This window comes from Manacus candei, unplaced genomic scaffold, assembly GCF_025592945.1.
Source record: "Manacus candei isolate 608988 ecotype Guabito, Panama unplaced genomic scaffold, ASM2559294v1 h1tg000050l, whole genome shotgun sequence".
In the NCBI taxonomy this organism is placed as follows: domain Eukaryota; kingdom Metazoa; phylum Chordata; class Aves; order Passeriformes; family Pipridae; genus Manacus; species Manacus candei.
The window spans coordinates 28,452,481-28,471,219 of NW_026138098.1; the positions used below are offsets into that span (position 1 = coordinate 28,452,481).

At 41.1% G+C, this 18,739-nt stretch overlaps 1 protein-coding gene across 9 annotated transcripts in view; it reads right to left on the bottom strand.

Moving 5' to 3' along the window:
• LDB3 (LIM domain binding 3) overlaps positions 1-18,596 on the bottom strand; it is a 122,429-nt gene extending 103,833 nt beyond the window's left edge. For 6 of the 9 annotated variants that reach the window (XM_051799829.1, XM_051799828.1, XM_051799826.1 and 3 more), the window contains exons 1-2: positions 12,612-12,719; positions 12,383-12,508 (exon numbers count right to left, since the gene is read on the bottom strand). In XM_051799829.1, the coding sequence (XP_051655789.1) occupies positions 12,383-12,475 (93 nt within the window). In that variant the 5' untranslated portion in view covers positions 12,476-12,508; positions 12,612-12,719. Of the gene's footprint in view, positions 1-12,382; positions 12,509-12,611; positions 12,721-18,467 lie in introns of those variants that run through there. The other 3 variants (XM_051799822.1, XM_051799827.1, XM_051799830.1) reach the window with 3 other exon arrangements.
• Between the last annotated feature and the right edge of the window lie 143 nt (positions 18,597-18,739).

The window sequence follows — 18,739 nt, forward strand, 5'->3', positions numbered from 1 at the left end:
TGAAAAACTAAGTTCAACTAAAAATGTATTATGGACATTGCAAGTCACTGCATTTTTCATCTCTTCTCAGGATTTGGTATCTTTCTAAACAAACATGCTTTTAATTTATTTTTTAAAAGACTATGGATTTGGAGCTTTTAATATTGTGGCTTTACTCAATAAATATATGAAAATATTCAAATAAGTATTAAACAATTAGATGTTTCAACTTCACCATTTCAAGGTGGTCACCGTCACTGATTTTAAGGTGTTAGAACTGAGCCAGAAAAATGCTTTTCTCTTATGACACACTGAGAAAAGTAATTTTTCCTGAGTATCACATCAATGTCGTTGCTGCAATGGTGGGAAGGTATGAACAGCTTCAGAGGATGGCACGTACCCTCTATTTTCAGAATGACTTTGGCAACTTAGGGGCTTTTTTCAATAGTTCCTGATCCATATTTTGCTACTTTAAAATTGGGTTCTCTGCTGTGGAAAAAAGACAATATTTTAGAGAGTATTTTCTAAATATCTTTTTACAGTATTAGTATATCCCAGGGCAGCCTCACCCTAGTGTGGATGTATGGGCCAGATAGTCTCTCCTCAGACAGTAGCCGAGAGCAGATACTTTATGGGAAGATTAAAACTAAAGCCTTGTGGCATCCAGGCCAGAACATTCACTGTGGATGTTCTAAAATTAAGTGCCAACAAGGAAAGTTTATACCTAAACCCTTTATCCACACATTGAACAAAGAGGCCAAACAATCAACTACATGGCAAGGGCTCTTCCCTGGTCTCCTGAGCTTGGAGGTGCATTTAATATGGGAACCCAATCCAATCTCTGCAAAACCAGTGGAGGAGGATCAAGACCTAATGGAGACAAAACAAGCAGTATTGTTTACCAGTCCTCTTAGTGATGCTTTCCTCAGATACAACTAAACAAATGTCCAGTTAATAAGGCAAATAAGTGTTAAATTACAATAAAACTACTTATTTATGCTGTTTCCTGGTCTATAAAGACTTTTAATAAACCAAAAAGGTTAGAGCCCAAATTAAGTGTTTGAGCTAAACACTCTGAGTGGCAAAAGACATCTACTCATATCATCAAATGGCATGAAACTCAGATCCAGCTTGGAATTCTTTCCCCATGAGAAGGATCAGCATCTCACACTGTACTTATAAAATATAATACTGTACAAGAGAATGTCCTGCCTCCTTTTCCAGGTTGTCTTTAGGACACATGAACTCCAGGGAATTGTGGGTGGAATGTATAAAAGATCTTACTGCAGCTGCTTGCACTGCATCTGTTCAAGGGATAAATAAAGCAGCTAAGTTCTAGTTTTGGTTTCATTCGCTGCCAGTCCCTTGACATGCCAAGAAATTATATACCACCTCCTCATCTTGTCAATCATACTGCAAATATGTCTTCAATATTGTGGAAGTGATGATCACTTTTTTTTTAGGCCAGGAATGTTCCCACAAGCTGGGATAACCTCCATGGCAAGTCACACACTCGGGAAAAAACCAAACCCACTTCACATTCTTCCAGAGAGCAACCCTGTTCATGCAAATCATCAATCCTTAGACATCTCATCCTTCCTAGAAAAGGAATTAGAATTAGGTCGAGATAAAACTGATTTGAAATTAAAACGGAATTAATTCACAAATTCTCTAGATCTTACAGGTTTATTCTGCTCCCACCCCCCCTCCACTTTATTCACCTCTGATTCCCAAAGCTAAAAAACACAGAATCATGTTGTATAAAAAAAAGAATACTAGATCTATATGAATTGAAGATCCAGACTTTTTGATGTGAGTCACTGGGGCTCTCTCCATTGCCATCTAGGACACACACACACATCTTCACAAGGCACATTTTCCACAAAAGCCTATTTTTTCTGTTACTCCACAGGGTGGAATTTTTTTAAAAACTCTTTTATCCACTTGTCTATTTCTTTAGGTCATCTAAAGAATGTTTTCTAGAAATTTAATCAAGTAAGTGATGTTAGCCTCAGAAGATACAACGTGGGCTTGGAAATGATGCACATATTCCCATGTTTTGCCATGAAGAACTTGCTCATAATCAATATCTGCTTGTATTTTTATTTTTTTTTTTTTTGAAAAAGAAGTAATACGTCTTACTATGTTCAGCATATTTTGAAGTTGGAGATTACATTCTAAAATTATATTTTGCAGGGTGAGGAAGCAAAGCTCTACAGAAACTTAAGCACAGATACATAGGAAAAGAGAATTACTGATGAGCAGTACAAAAGCATCCTTTTGTGGACTATAAGATGTGTGACTGTAAAGGGAAGAAAGTATCTTCCAGGAATGCTCAGAGCAGATATTCTCAACACAGAATTTATATTGATATTAGTTGCAGCATGAGTTCCTCAACACAGGCTAAAGAAGACTATTTAATACAGCAACACATGTAATCAGAGAAACAGGAAACTCCACAGCTCCACACAGAGCAGTTATGAACTTCCATGAGGTCCCATATTTAGCCAGCTCCTTCCTGCACATCTACATGTACAACCTGCATATTCTTCCTTTCCCTTTACTGTTCTACAAGAAATTTTAACACCCTGTAGAAGGGTCTAAATTTCACTTTCCAAACGCTGTCTTCATCTCTTTGCTCCTCCACCCTCAGTGCACTTAATCTGAACATCATGGAAAGCCGGGAGCAAAGAAAGGATAGCAGACTTTGGTGAGATAGAATGTGTGGGAGTAGTGCAAGGGAAGGCAGGCAGGGGAGGAAGGCCACATCCCAGGCATATGGAAGGAGGAGACAGCAGAGAACCATCCCACATGGAGCGAGGAGGAAAGCCAAGAGCCAACGTTAGAGGTCTCCCCCATGAGCACGGCAGTGTCAGTACTTGTCCTGCAGCTGACTGCTGCAACCAGGGCACACAGGGCTCAGGGGTGGGACAGTGCCCCCCTCAGAAGAGAGGAAACAGCCAAACAATTCTGGCACCCCAATAATCTGCTCCCTCTTCCTGTCAGGTGTCAACACTCTGCTACCCACAGCTCTGCACACTCATCCTGAGACAACTATGTGCCAAAACAGCACACGCTGCATTTTGAGAAGTGTTGCACTGAAAAGGAGCAGTACCAAGCAGCAGGCAATTAAACTGAGAAAAGATTACTGTTCAAATAGGTTTGGTTTGTTTTTCACACAGTCTATGATGCTTACAGATTGCTGACCACTTCTTGTCATCAAGAAAGCAAAGCACACATTTAATAGAGAGATCCTGACCCATCCCACCCCATGCAGTTGACAAAAGGATTTTATCTTGAATAATTTGTTAGATAATTTAAGCAAACAAGTGAGATAAGAATCTTTTAGACAGGAAAGCAGTTGTGACAGTAGGTTGGGAAGGTACTTGTATTTTGCAATTCCTGTCAAAAAAAATTAGCAGAAAGACTATCCATTTATTTCCTACAACAGTTAACCTTAGCCAATGCTGATGAAAAAGAACATCTTGTTTTGGCTGCCTATTTGCTTTTTAAACACCTGACATAGTACCAACTGCCCTTGGCCATTTTTGAACCAGCTATGACTAGGTAAGGAGAGAATGCTGACATTCTCAAATAGAGCAGGACGGTCCCAGTGGCCCTCAGGATCAAGAAAAGACAACCCAAATTCATCCTAATACCAGAGCATTCCAATTTGGCACTAGGTACTGGAATCTGGGGTTACACGTAGTATTTTTGGAGTTTTGGATACGATGTCCCATTCCAGAAGCTTGAGGTAAATGTAGCATAGCTTCCAATTCAAAATAGCTTCCTAAGTTACAGGATGCTTTAAATATAGCATGAGAGTCCCACAGAGGCTTCTCAAGAGTGTACGTGGCACCCTAACCAGGTATAGTAAGTACTACAATGCACTACAAATATTTTTATTCACGCCACAAAGACTAATTGTCACTAATGCTGGCTTTAAACTGAGAACCCATCAGTTGTTTATAGTAAGCATGTGTCATTAAGCCTGTTACTTTTAATAATAATAAGTGGTTATATCTGTATGGCTAAGCAAGAGAGGCAAGGGGGCCAAAATAGTCCAGTGGCTGGAATTTGGACTCTGAGCAAGGGAAAGGTGGGAGTATGGTGGGAACATATGAAAGGCTGTGTTCCTCCTAATCCTCAGCTGCCATTGCCACAAATCAAGTTTATTTTGAAGGATTTTGGAGAAAGGTTAAAACCTATTTATGCAGTGTCCAGGCACTGAACACCTGTGGCACAGATGATCACAACACCAGCCACGCATGTGGGAGGTGCAGAAAGTAACTCTACCCTTGTCAGGGGATTTGCATGCCGTTAAGACATTTGACCCATTAGATCTTCCTAAAAGAAGAGCAAGATCTCATTGACTTTTTGGGAAAATGGCTTCTAGCCACCACTAATAGAAAGAGGAGTCACCTTGTATGAAGCCCATTCAAGATGTCATCTGGAGCCATTCGTAAGCTAAAAATGCATTTTTTTCAGGATATTTCATTCCAGATACTTTCTTCTCCCTATTTATTGGGTTCCCTTTTCCCTGAAAATCTCTCAGAAGAACACAAACGGCTTTACATTTGGGAGAAATATTATACTCTTCATTGGTCTGAAAAACATGGAAGTTTTTAGAACTGTTTCCAAAGGATATCCAACAGTAAGGCTGAATTGAGTTTCAGAGCCAGCTTCATATAATCAAGCTTTATTTCTTTTAGGACCTGAGGTTATGATAGCTGCTAAGTGAAATAAACTTTTTTAATCATCAGCTATGTAGCACATTCTGACAGGTGGTATCTGTTTGCTTTTAAATATCTAATGTAAATTACGGGTCAACACAATGTGCCTGAACAGCAGGCCTTGTCCTCACTCAGTACCAGCAAGAATGAAATTCTGTATGAAACACCATTTATGAAATGTCATAACTTACTTTTATCAAATTAGGATTTAGGAATATAGACAATTGTAACAAAAAGCCTCTTCTGAGATTTTGTTCTCAGGTAAGCTTTTTATAAAGGCTTTAATTACACTGGTACAGAAGAAACAGCTCTTTAACATGCTGTATATAAGCCATTCTTTTTCAATTAGCATTATTCATTTCAACATACTACTGCTGACATTGCCGGACAATGTTTTAAATTCATTTATTTCCTCAAGGCTTGCAGTTGCAATTGATTTTTTACCATGTTCAGCAGAAATTTTCCTCCTTCCTCTCCCCTTCTCGTGATCTTTAATGAGGATTAGTAATTTACCTACACATTGATCATCTGGCTAATCTTGCAATTAAAATCAGTGAAAAAAGAAGAGCAGTATCTCTTGTTATATTGGACACCATTTAATGTTATATTAGGCATTTAAATGGTGGCACCTCAGGTATCTATGTGCAGAAATTTCTAGTTACATACAGATCAGCTCCATGAAACTGTGCTCTCAGCTAGCTCCAAGTCCATCATGGAATCTAGATTACGGTGAAGGCCATTCCATTTTGTACAGCATTTTCATACTTTCACAGTGCTAATCAAGGTTTGAGTTGTTGTTTTCTTTTTAAATACCGACATTTTAGATAGTTATAAAATAACATACACTTTATGCTGCTCATTAGATAACAAGAGTGACCAGATGAGAACTGCTGCTGCTAGAATAGAGAGTTAATGTTAACATATTTGCAGAGCTAATTTCTCTTTGTGTTCCACTTGCTGGAGAACATTTAGCAATAATGCATTCAGAATGGAGCTAATGACAGTTATCTGCTGTGTTATTAAGACAGTCATTTACAGAGTTCAGACATCAGACACTAATAAAAAGTTCTACCTGAAAAAAAGCTTATTGTGTATTTTAATTATAAAGCACTAACAGTTCAGCAGCTTTAAATTCAGAATTTAATTGTTACTTCCTGATGTGTTTACTGGTTCTAAAAGATCTGCAAAATTATTAACTTTAATAATAATCCTGTAAATCTGAAGACTTCCTGAAATACTACATGAACTGTATTCTCCAATAAATAAACTCTAGGCCAAAAGTTGAGCAATTTGTCAGACCAGACTATCCGGTTGCTAGGGAACACTGTTAAATGTTAAAACAAGAGAAAAAGGAACATAACCCATTTGAGTTGTGGATCTGTTTCCTTAGGTTAAGAAACCTTCTGCTCCTCCTCCTCCATAAAACTACACTAACTACTGTTATCCTCACTCGTGAACTTCTCAGTTTCTTATCAATCTTGGGCCCAAGTTTCTCACAACTAACACCATATGCCTTCTTTTGCAGGGAAGAAAGCTGCCAAGTCACTTTATAACTGGCAATCACTTATAATCAATTATAGTTGCCATTCAGCCCTGTTATTTCATATCCTGAGCTCTTTTCATGGATAATGCCACGTGAGTATTGATGACTCAGATACAATCACACCCCAAAGAAAAGAGCTACATTTAGCAGGTGAAATAACGAAAAGGCTTCAACCACAGGTTATGTATTACATGTCAGAGCAGCCAGAGCAGCAGGTTTGATGATGTAACATCATTTAAGAAGTACCTCAGCTACTACAGGCCATTACTCATATTAATCTGGCCTATATTCTAACAGGGCTAAATGTTTCTCCTGAAATTCAAAACAAGGATAGAATTGCAGAACACAACCTTAAACAGATGATTTTTGCAGAGACACTGTGCAGAGTACATAATACTCCTTATATACCCTGACCTTCAGCAGTGGAGTTAGTATTTAGTGATTACTTTAATCACACAAACAGATAAGAGGGGCTGCCTTGCTGTTCCAAGTACATACTTGATTTAAAAGAGAAATCATTTGACCAAAAGCTGTAGTTAGCTCCACATCCTTCCTGAAAGCTATCTTGTTGTGTTTGATTAGACATGCAATCTTAGCATACAAATGCCCTGTATACTGATCTGCCATTTATAGTACAGATGCTGACTCCTGGAACGTCTCAAATAAACAATACCAAATCAGGAGGCTGAGGAGTTACTTGTAGGGTTTGGGCTCCCAGAAATACAATAACTTCTGATAACTGTAGCTGTAAACACACAAGAATTGGCTTGTAAATTAGTTTGAAAGCAAACACATCACCTAAAGCAACTAGAACTCTCATGGTACTGACACATCTGCACATATAACAAATGGTTGGATGCAACAGAATTCAGAATGCTGTAACTGCAGATAGGGTGATTGTTGCTCAAGAAGTGATCTACAAATTAAAATGCTGATGCCTCCAGAATAGTTGGTTTATCAAAAAAGAGATAGGAAAGTTTTGAAGTGTTCTTAAAAGCCAGCCTGGAAGTATTTAATTTTCCTCTCACAAGGAACTATTTTGAGTTAAACTGTAACAAGATTGGAAGAATGTGACTGCTCAGGCATAAGAAATTACTACAGTTTATCTAGATATAAGACAGTCATTATATTAAATGGCCCACTCCCTTCTCAGAAGTTGACTCAGTCATTTGAACTTTGGGGGAAAAAAAGAAACCTCTCTACTGCATAGTAGTTAAAGAGGAAGACTTTCAGAGGACATGAGACTTACCTGTTAGTTTAGTAGAATATCAACAATTATAAACAATAATCTGTGGCTTTTGGTATTGTGAAGGACTTCCTGTTTGGAGATGAAAAAAACACCTCTCAAAGTTGCAGATGTAGCTGCAGGACAACTGCTCAGCAGCTGGATTCACCAGAGGTGATGTGGGATCAGCATTTCAAGTGAACTTGTTAAATTGCTTCAGTTCAGTCAATAGAGGTAAACTGCATTCTTATTATAATTTATGTACAGCACCACATGGCCATTCAAATGACAGTTGCAGAATGCACAGAGCCTGACCCAGATCATTTGAGGTTTCCCTGCTTTCAAGAATAGAAAAAAAAAAATAGAGGGACTGCCTTCCCCCATCACTTGTCTGTTGTAAGGCACTGATATGCAATAGCCCCCAGGAAATGAGTACTCTCACACAGCTCCTCTAAAGCAAAGGCAGTCACAGCCAGAGGCTGACATATGTATGCTAGGGAGTGGAGGAGGGACAGGAAGCAATCAGGAAGGGATGCTGATGAAAGGAAAGAGCCTAACAACTGTGACAAAAACCTTCCTGCTCCTGCAGAGACAGACTGCAAAATGCTAGACCAGGGGTTTCCCCCAGCCTCAAAGAGCAGTTTCAGGCTGCTTGTATCAGAATAAGCATACAGATCAGCTACTTCAATTTTTTTCATAGTAGTGTTTGCTGTTTCCCCTCATTGTGCTTACATCATCATCATCTTTCAGCTTTTTACTCCCTTAATCAAATAAAGAAAAATAGTTCTTGAATGCTTTTGTTTTGTTTAAACATTATCTCCTTCCGCTTCAGGCTCTGGCTTTTGATTTGGAACCCAAGCAACTAAAAAACCTCTCTACTAGGAAATACAAAACTATGGATAACCACAAAAAGAATATACCAGTCATGAGTTACCACAGTGTTCTAGATAATATTTCCATTACCTCAGGTGATGATAGTTCCTGCACACCTTTCAGCTCATTGCATCCCCTGCAAGCCAGTCTGTCCCACTAGAAAATTAACTGTTCAGCAATAAACATTCAGAAACACGTGGAGAGGTTCTGCTATTGCATCTGACCATGTACAATTGTACCATCTTAGGTAACATGGCAACAGAGCACTTAGATAATTAACTATGTCCAAAAGCCTTCTTAGAGAGGATTAGGTCTGTAAAATTAATGAATTCTGCTTGCTTCCAGACAGTCCATGCAAGCAGTAGGAGAAAATAAACGGCTTTGCTGCCCACGTCAGTTTGGAAAGACCAGGTTTATGTGTGTGATCATGCCACTGGTGACAGCTCAGCTTTGCCAACAACCCGCAAGTCTCATTCATTTCAGCGGGGCTGACAGATGCTCAGCTTTGCTAAAAGTCTGTCAATACTGTTTTCCTACCTCTGCTACCTGCCCATGACATCTCATGACAGAATTTGACATCTTAGCACAGGATTTTTCTAGAGGGTAGGATGGTATGCAGGGTGGGGACTGAAATAATAGTCTTAAAATCTTCACAGATTATTTTCCAATGCCATGGTTAAAGGAGTGTAAAAGCTTCAGAATGGCCTTAACTCTTCCCTACTTGTTTTATCTCCTCTTTTCTTGTCCCCACCCACTATGTTAGTCAGGCATTTATTTTTAGATAAAGAACACATAAGCAGAACAATCCATTTCAGAGGAACACATCTTCACCTGTCACCCAGCTGACTGACTGTGAGTCCTGTGTCTTATGCTGTTGACTATTCAGCAATGAGCTGATCACCTGGACCTACCTGAAGGCAAGAAAATACAGCATCTCAGACACTACTTTAAAGATTCCCTTTTAAAGTGAACTGTTGTGCCAAACAGCTCTGAGTAATTCCCTTCCTTGTCCACTGCTTTAAGAGCATTTTTCCTGAGCAGGAGCATTAGCAATGCCACAATCTTGTATTGTGCTTTCATCACTAGGCTTCAAAGACCTTCAGGATTTCTCTCCTGGTCCTCAGGTAAAGTGCAAGAGGGGTGGGAATTGTATAGGGCTGGCTTACAGAGTGCAGGTGAACAGCCAGCTAAACCACAGCTCTAGTTCCAAGTCCACTTTATGACTGTGCATGGGCCAGTTTCATTATGGCATAACATTAGCACCCACTTTTGGGAAGGCCCTTGGAAACATGTTGGCATAATACAGTAGATGGGATGAACCATCCCAGTGTGTTCAACTGTTGCCATCATCTTCCTCAGGAGCTCAGAAGCAACTCTCTTGCAGCATGACAGAAGAGCACAGAGCTTTCCTGAAAAAGGATGATCCTTTTTGTTTTCTGTGGCCCACCCACAGCCAGGCTAATTGCTTGGGGGCAGGTGGAGTGTAATGAGCATGTCTGCATGCACACCCTGTCTGCACACAGAGAGGGACCCTGCACCTACACAGGCAAAAGCAATTACAAGACCCTTTAATTTGAAGTGTTTGGGGTTTAGGACTCATCTTGCACATAGAAAGTCATATCTCAGGGTAACTGTAGATCAAAACCAGTCCATAGATAAGTGGACAGCATCCACTAGCAACATTTAAAGCTGTGTGCCTCTTCCAAGAAAGGGATTTTCCTCCCAGTTATCTTTCCCTTCATTGCCCCCCAAGAATATCTTGAGAATGTAAGTACAGATTTCCTTTTCCCCCATGATAAGATTGCAATTATGGCTAAGTTCACACCTCAACTCCCTTATGACTGCAAATTCCTGATTAAGGGGAATATTGGATCTGTTTGGAGACATATTTATGTGAAAGATGCTAAAGAAAAATATACACTATTACCATCAAAAGCCATGTATTACACGGTGTTCCAATTAAAAACATCACAACCATCAGGCATTACTATCCCAGCTTGCCCTGAAAGTGGCTGTGTTCATTCTTGTATGTATGCTTTTCCCCTCAGAAGGCAGGATACAAATCCAGTCCCATCCCAAATCAATAGTCCCAGCTAAAAGCTGAGCCTCACTGAGAAAGAGCTCAAAACATTTAGCAGTGCTTTCTGACACTGCTGCTGCTGGAAAAGCAGTCAGCTGTGGGAAGAGGTAATTCCTCCACACCTCTGGGAATTCAGCCATTGTAGTTTCACTCCTGCTCCTCATATGGTCTCAAAAGCCCCAGGAGAATCATACAGCCTCTGGGCATAGAGTTTACACTTTAATAAATTACAATATGAGACAATGAGTTATTTGGGAAACAACTGGCTTTTCATTACTGATTGTGTCATACACAGTGCAAGTGCCACAGCCCTGCTGCTCAACTGACAGCCTCTAGGTATGACTGTCAGGCTGCAAAGTGTCATGAAAATGCCTGCAGAAATATGTTGGCACCTCTCTGTACTTACCTTGGGTGGGATAGGAAAAGAAAGATCAACACTATTTACAAGTGAAATTAATCTGAGTTCATGTAGTGAGTTTATTTTTGTGGGTAGGGGGTATTTTAGGTTGTCTTTTATTTGCTTGCTTTTAATAATACTGACCAAACATCCTTCTTGGCAGTTACTGCACTGTTTCTGCAAAAGGAGTTCTGAAAAGTTCCTCTCATCATCATAGGCCTTAATAATAAAGGTAAATGCAGCTCTGTCTTCTGAGAAAGGGCTAATGTGCATAAGAACAAGGGAGATCAAATGATACAAAGCTTCACAGGATGAATATGAAAAAGCAGAGTTAAGATTTCAGAAGCTCACAGATTGACTCTGAATCACAATTGTTGCAGAGATACCAATTTTGTACCCACAACTTAACAGACTGTATTTTTTCCATTATGAAAAAAACCCAATACAGTTTTTAAAAGTGGTGTAGGTGGCTTTTTTTCTTCTTTTTTTTTTTTTTTTTCCAGTGGAGCAGACCTTTTGTTTGCATTCCCCTTGTTTGTCTGATTAAATCATTCTGGTATTCCTTTTAAACACTGTTATGTAAGTAACCTCTCTTGTCACTGTACTGCAAAATAAGCCTTCTGCAGGTGATTTGTGGAGGAACCAAGACTTCTCTAAAGAGATCTGAACATTCTGGAGCAGATTTGAGACTGTCAAAAAGAAGAAAACAAAAAACAAACAAAAAAACCACCCCAAAAAAACAAAAACAAAAAAAAAAGAGAGGGGAGCTACCAGAAGTTACACGGCACTATCTGATAAGAGAAAGGTAGGTAAGGGAAAATCAAGTTTCCTGAAAACCATCCAATGTTAAAAACTTTTAAGAAACTGAGCTAATTCAGATCATAAGAGTACTCAAGTGCAGCACCTTAAAATAATGCTTTAAGGGGAACAAGAAGAAAAGGCAGCTAGGAAATAAATGGACTCATCTGTAATTGACAGATGCACCAGGTAATTAATTATTAAATCACATGCTGTTTGTCAGCTGCAAATGGAAGGCTTCTGCATAATTTAAGACTGTATTTTAAGCACTACTGAATCTTCTGCTTGACATATTGAATTTTTATCCAATTATTGCACCCCGTCACAGGAGGGGACACATATCCCTGTCTTTGTCCAGTTTTAACACCTGACTTCACAAGTTTACAAGCAGTCACATGTTTATTTTCTAGAAATATAATCTATATTCTCATTCATAGTTCTTCTACTCCCTTCCCCTCAAATAGACAGCATCATTGAGGCCCCTACCAGCAGAAAAAGAGACAACACTGTACAAAATAGAACTGCTCATTTAAGAGAGACAGTATTGCCATTCATAAAAATATACTAACCAGAACTGTCTTCCTGAGGCATTACCCATGCCAGGTTGTACTTTGAACAGGTATATTTAAAGTCCACGTTATATTCTCTTGATTCACACCTGGGTGCAAAGATCCTCTATTTTGCTAGTCAGAGGGTGCATGTGACTGCTATTTTCCAACCTAAACAAGCCCCACAAGGTTTTTTGCACACTTACTCTGGAGATGGTCAAGGGCATGTTGAAGTCCTTGCCCCCTTGCAGGCGGAAGCCCCACGGTCCAGGTCCGTTCAGAGTCACGCTGTAAGCCATGCTGTGCTGCTTTCCCCACACCACAACAAGGCACTGCAGAACACAGGGATGGGGTGGACAGAGAGAAGTGTGAAAACAGCAGAATGAGAAGAGGGAAGAGTTTTACGTAACAAAAGCAATTCTCTGTCTGCCTTGCCTGTTCAGTCGTGCTCTGATACCACCTAAGAATAGATGGGAGCTATAATGCAGATGCTGATATCCCAGCTGAGCAGGGCCCATAAAAGGTTTGTAACCAGACACCTACTATGCAAAGACTTCATGACTCAGAGATCTAATATAGTCCTCAGGGAAGGGGACAGATCTTTCTAGGCTTCTGAAGCCCCTCGTCCTGCCCAGTTACTTTATGGACAAAACACGTTTTAACAAAACAAGCAAATAAAATCCAATGCTAAAATCCCAAACACCCAAATCTCTTCACTAACCTGTTAACAACTACAGAGCCATTTTTAAATTCTGCTTCAGCACATGTTTATTACATTGTGACATATAATACACTACAGGTGAGTTCTTTTTACATAGATCTTACAATACGTAGCAGGAAAGGCACCAAAAAAGTGTTTACCTTCCTTTGCAATAGTTTGTAAAACTGAAAAAAGTTTTAGCATCACAAAAAAGCCCCACAACTTCATGTTTGGTTCTTGGTTCCACAGCCCTTGCTTTCTCAAGGGAAAATTAAAATTTATTCTCTCTGAATGCAGAAAGATGTATCATGAGATACTTCTAATCAGCATTTAATTTCTGTGGCAAAAGCATAGTTTCACTACATACCTGTCTCGTCATTTCAATACGAGTCTTCTTAAGGCACACCACTTAAATGAAAGGCTAAGAATACACATAGTTAGCCAACTCTTTCTTAATTTATTCCTTGATTTTTTCATAGTTTATATTCCAGTTCTTAGGCATTTCCATAAAACTGTAACCCTTGTTCAGTAATGCTGGATAGCATTTCTGCCTTAGATTGGAAATTGCTAAAATGCAGAGGACATGAGGGAAGGGGAGAAGCTGTTGGCAGATCTACAGATATAAACAAAAAATTTCTGCTCTCCCCTTTCAAGTCATTAATATGTGCAGGAACTCCAGGAGCCCTCTCCTGTATCTCTGCAGCATTTATCCGTCTTTATCCTCCGGTTAGAAAAAAATTGCCATTATGTTAAGGTGTGGGGGGGGGAAAGCATGAGTTCTACCCTGATGATCCAAAAGACAACCAAAACCACACAATGCACTAGAGTGAGGCAGCTCAGTTTGAATGTTGATAATGGGTCACTCTGCCAATGCACCTACCTTAAAACATGGTAAATACCTGGTGGTGAAATGGCAGGGAGCAAACACTACCAGGAACTCAGTCTTTATCTGAGGAAATGGTCAATAGTTTTCAAAATCATGAAGCAATAGTGTCTGTTTAGTATTCACAGTGCCAGAAAAGCCATTTGTACAAGGGAATAATTAATCTCTGCATAGACTAAACCATGTAACCATATCATTATATCTTTTCTCCAGAGATCCACATTAAACCACAGCATTTCACATGGATTTAAATGGAAGTTACCCCAAGCCAGCAGAACTGGCCCAAATCAAAACTAAAGCAAATAGCAAGCCACAGCCTGAGAAGAAGATGGGCTTTTGATGTCTCACAAATACCTCTAAGGTATTGATTTACATCAAGAGGATTTATAACCTGTCCTCTATGAGTCCAGAACCAGTGATGTTTGGATGATGACTTTGAGGAGAGACAAAACTGACTTGTTGGACTTCAAATGGCAGAGTTTCCAGGCCTGCCAGTTTATCTAGTACTGAATATTTTTTTTTTTAGAAAGTCACATGTACACCCAAGTTTGAAGATAAATTCTCATTGCAGTATTTCTTTCCTTTTCCTAAGAACTGACTGCTGGTTTAGTGCCCTTTCTTGGCTCCATTTAAAGGGTTCAGGAGAACAGAACTCTTTACCAGGAGTAAGATAAACATAGCAAGTCATGGCTTCACTAGTAAAGACAGTATCACCTAAACAGGTATTAGAAGAAAAGTTACAGTTTTATGGACTGTGAATTCTGTGCATGTTACCTTCTGATACCTAAACCTTCAGTCATTCATAGAAAAAAAAGCTTAAAAAAAGGGGGGGGGAAACGAAATCCAGAACAGAATAAAACTGCACAGCAAGCTGAACAGAGCTAAGAATTAAGAAACAGAGATGCTGTTTAATCAAACACTATGTGCTTCTCTCCTACTTTCACATCTATAACATGCCATTCCCTTATCAGTTTAGGACATCTGAAAGGATCTGAGAGATCCTTCAGGCTGGGTGGTGTGCTAAGAAACTAGAGTGGGAATCTCATTAGGGGCTCTGTCATTTGAATGAAACGTTAAACTAAGGTCACTTGTTCCTACTCCTTTGGTTTCTGTCTGTGTCTGCATGAATGTTCAGCATAGCTTGGCACTTTTAAGAGGAAAGTGGAGAGGATATGCCAGAGTCCTGGCCAACATTCCCCTTCAACACCACAGGACCACAGCTCTATCACTACCAGGTGCAATTTGGAGAAAAAAACATTCCACAGTTTTCTTTCTCCAGGCCTCCGTAAGTCCTTTCCCTCCTGTGTCTGTATCCCCTCTGCCTGCCTGGAGAAAGTTCTGTGCTTAATAAAGAAGTTAAAATGCTACAGAAGCTCATGCTGTAGTCACAGCTCCATTTGTTAGGGACATTTAGCATAGGTCTCACTTTCTGCAGACTTTCAATACAATGAGCCTCTAAATCAGAAAGCTGGTGATCCACCCAGATGGCTGGTTCAACCCCACCCTGTTTTCAAAAGGGCAGCAGGTACAGTGTCATCACAGCTCTCAGCACAAACCTCAGCAACACCTTCTGGGAAACCCGAGGTTGCAATAAACTGTGTGTACATAATAGACAGTCCCCTTGTTTTTCAGAGGCTTGTGATGTTTAGATTAGGTTTTAGTTGCTTTACGTAACTGCCTGTTAGACCGTTCCAAAACTCATTTTTTGTTTGCTCAGATAACAGTATTTTGTTTCTCTTGGTGTGCCTTCTTCCCTACATTCTCCTGCCATGTCAAAATCTATGATTTGCTCATAGCTCCCTCCCTTCAGAGAGAAGCTGTGCTGAGTCAGATGAGGTCACTGATGTAAGGACTGACATTTAAACAAAAAACATATTCCAGGAGCAGGGTGACATTTTCTCCACACATATCAAAGCAGAGAATTGTCCAGAGCTCACCAGGCCCCGCCCCATCCCGAGCTATTCCCAGCTGACTGATGGGAACAGCTGGGAGGAAGCTGGATGGGCACCAGGCTCTACAGCAGGGGAGAGTGCCACCACCCCCACCAAATGCCTCTGAGCCTGAGCAGAGCTGTCCTGCCACAACTGCCTCAGAGGTGTTACACTGGCGGAAACAATCCCCACGTGCTGGGAGCCCACGCTGGGACACGGTACAGTGAACGGGCTTCTGGAGAGCGACGGCTGCATGCCTGGGAGAGCACAGCCACGGAGTGAATGAAATCAACCCCACCGGTGCCCAAGCTAAATAAAGGTGGGAGGAAACAAGTAATGGAAATTCCAATTGTTAAAGTTGCTACTACTTCATGGAGCTGGAGGCATTACTCACGGGTTATATTTTAGCTGCAGGGGTAAACGTGCGCATAGAGGAGCCTTGAACTGCTGTTACTGCAGCAACCTGGTTGTATCATTTGTATCATTAAGGATTTCAGAAGCAGATTGCTTAGAGTTTGACTTCTGATCTGCAATATACTGTGCATCTCTGGCACATAAAAAGATGCATACAAGGTCATGGTTTATGTTTTTCTTTAGCCAAGTGAAAGACTTGCACGCCACAGGAATAAACTATCATTTCCTATTTGATAAAAAGATATTCGACATTCCTTTAGGGGTAAAAAAAAACTGAAAAAAAGATTGTCTGCCTTTGTTTCAGTCTCCCTCACCTGAGGGAGTGGCAGTATGAGAAGGCAGCATTTGGCTTTATGACAAACAAGCCCTTTCTGTCCCACGGATTCCTGCACTGTCCCCAGTATGATTATCTACATCCTTTCAGAACAGTGGAAAAGCAAGGAGAATGGAGCCTTGAAGAAACTACTCACTACACAGATGCATGAAGAAAACCCAAGCTTTGTACTGGTTGACTGATATGTGCAATCCTAGAGTTTTCAAAAATTTTGAATGAACCCAGCGTTAATTACATGTCATGTGGAATCAACAACGCTATTTGGGGAGTGATCCACAGCACAAACCATACACTGGCTAAGCAGTGCTAAAGAGTTTGAAGCTGACACTTCAGAGATGTAAAAAATTTTTAACTCTGAATTCCCACCTTGCCAATGCCAAACTGAATATAAAAGTAATTACCAAGAGTAAAGATTTTTTTCCCACAAGTTCAGCACAAGTTCAATATTGCTTCCAAAGTAAGGCTATTCTACAATGCAAAAGAGCTCATTGCAATCCCCTTTCCTTCACTGCTGAGCTCTAAGTTGAGTTAATCCTCCTTTTACTTCCATGTACAGCTTCGTTTGACCTATTGAATCAAAATCCTTCGATTCTCACAGAACTTAGTATTTCTGCATTCCTTTTAGCACCTTTATCAAGTTGTCCTAAGTCCTACATTTTGATCTTTCCCAAGAAGCTAAATTTTCTACCACAGTTTGCTTCATCTCATTCTACTTTGCCAATACATTTCTATTAATGTGCTTTGTGGGTTCCAACAAAAGCCAGTATTTCTGGGGAGATATGCTAGAGCAACATAATGACAGAATATTATCTCCCTTCCCTGTAATACAATGCCTTCAGAAATGCAGCTCCAGTGTTTCCTGCTTGCCTGTTTGTTGCTGCCAGTATCACTTTACCAATTGATCAAATTTGCTGTTTACCCTCTCCTCGAGATCCTTCACCATGACTACTTTCACCTTTACAAAAAAAATGATATTTCACACTTTATTCCCCTCCTACATGGCCTTTTCCCCCTGTACATCTTTCTGCTACCACAAAAGATTTGATATACAACATAGTGTACTCAGAATTGATTTTTAAAAGATTTGAAAAGTTTTTGGTAACTATGTTAAACTGGAAATCTGTGGAAAGACAGAGTCCCAAGAGAAGAGAAGGATACCAGTCCAGAGTGTTTGCAAAGACTTGAGTGTATGTTACTAAGTTCTCATTTTATCAGCTTTTCAGTTATTGTTTTTAAAGGCAGTCACTACATCATGTAATAGTTAACATCTCCATGGCACCTACTTTCCCAAGATAAGAAAATTTCTTTTTTAAGGTAAAGAACACCTAAGCACCTGGTGGTTTAACCATCTCCTGTTTACATATGTAACCATAGAGCTTAGGTTACCAGTTTTAAGTGACAAAATGTATCAACAGCAGCAACTGGATTAAAATGCAGAGCTCAGTTTCTAATACAGGTACTTGGAGAAGAAAAACAAAGCTGTCAAATACGTGTCCAGTCAGTTTTCGTTGTTCTTTTCCAACTGTGGGCTGAAACCAGGAAAGTTTACAGCAAGCCTGTGACTCCTGTAATTTGTGCCTTGTTGCAGGGAATCCTAAACGACTGTTTTCCCTTAGAAAGGGGGAAATAGCGAATGAAAAAAACCCCAAACAAACCCCAACAGACCCAAGAACAGCTACAGAGGCTGCGTGCAGGTCACCATCAGCTCCGCGCAGAGCCGGGGCTGAGCTTTGCCATCGAGGTCACAGCACCGCTGGCAGCGCTGGCTCCCGGCCGGACAGCGGGGTTTGGCACAGCGCAGAGAGCGCTCAGCGGGGCTTAGGAGAAGGATCCTGTGCCATCAGCGTCATTCGGCCAGCGCAGATCGCTCAGGGATCGCTGCACCGCACTGGTGCGGCGCTGTGCCCGTAGGCACAAGATGACAAGGCAACCTCCCAAACGCCTCGCCCGCTCACTTCTGCCTTCCCAGCAAAGGCTCTCCGGGGCAACACATTCCACTGCGGACACTCCGCGGTCGCGGCGCACCCACCTTGCCCACCTGCGGAGTCCCGAGTAACCAAGCGGTCCCTCCGGGCCGCCCCCCTCACCTCCGCCGCCGCCGCCGCCGCGTTGCGTGGGCCGGGGCCGCCGGGCGCGGGGCCCGCCCCCGCGGGAGCCGCGGCTGCCGCACCCACGGACATCGGCCGGGCAGCGGGGCCGAGGGGAGCGGAGCGCAGGGCAGCGCAGGGCAGCGCTGGGCCCGCCCGGCCCCGCGGGGCTGTGGCAGCGGCCGGGCACGGGCACCGCCCGAGGGCAGGGGCC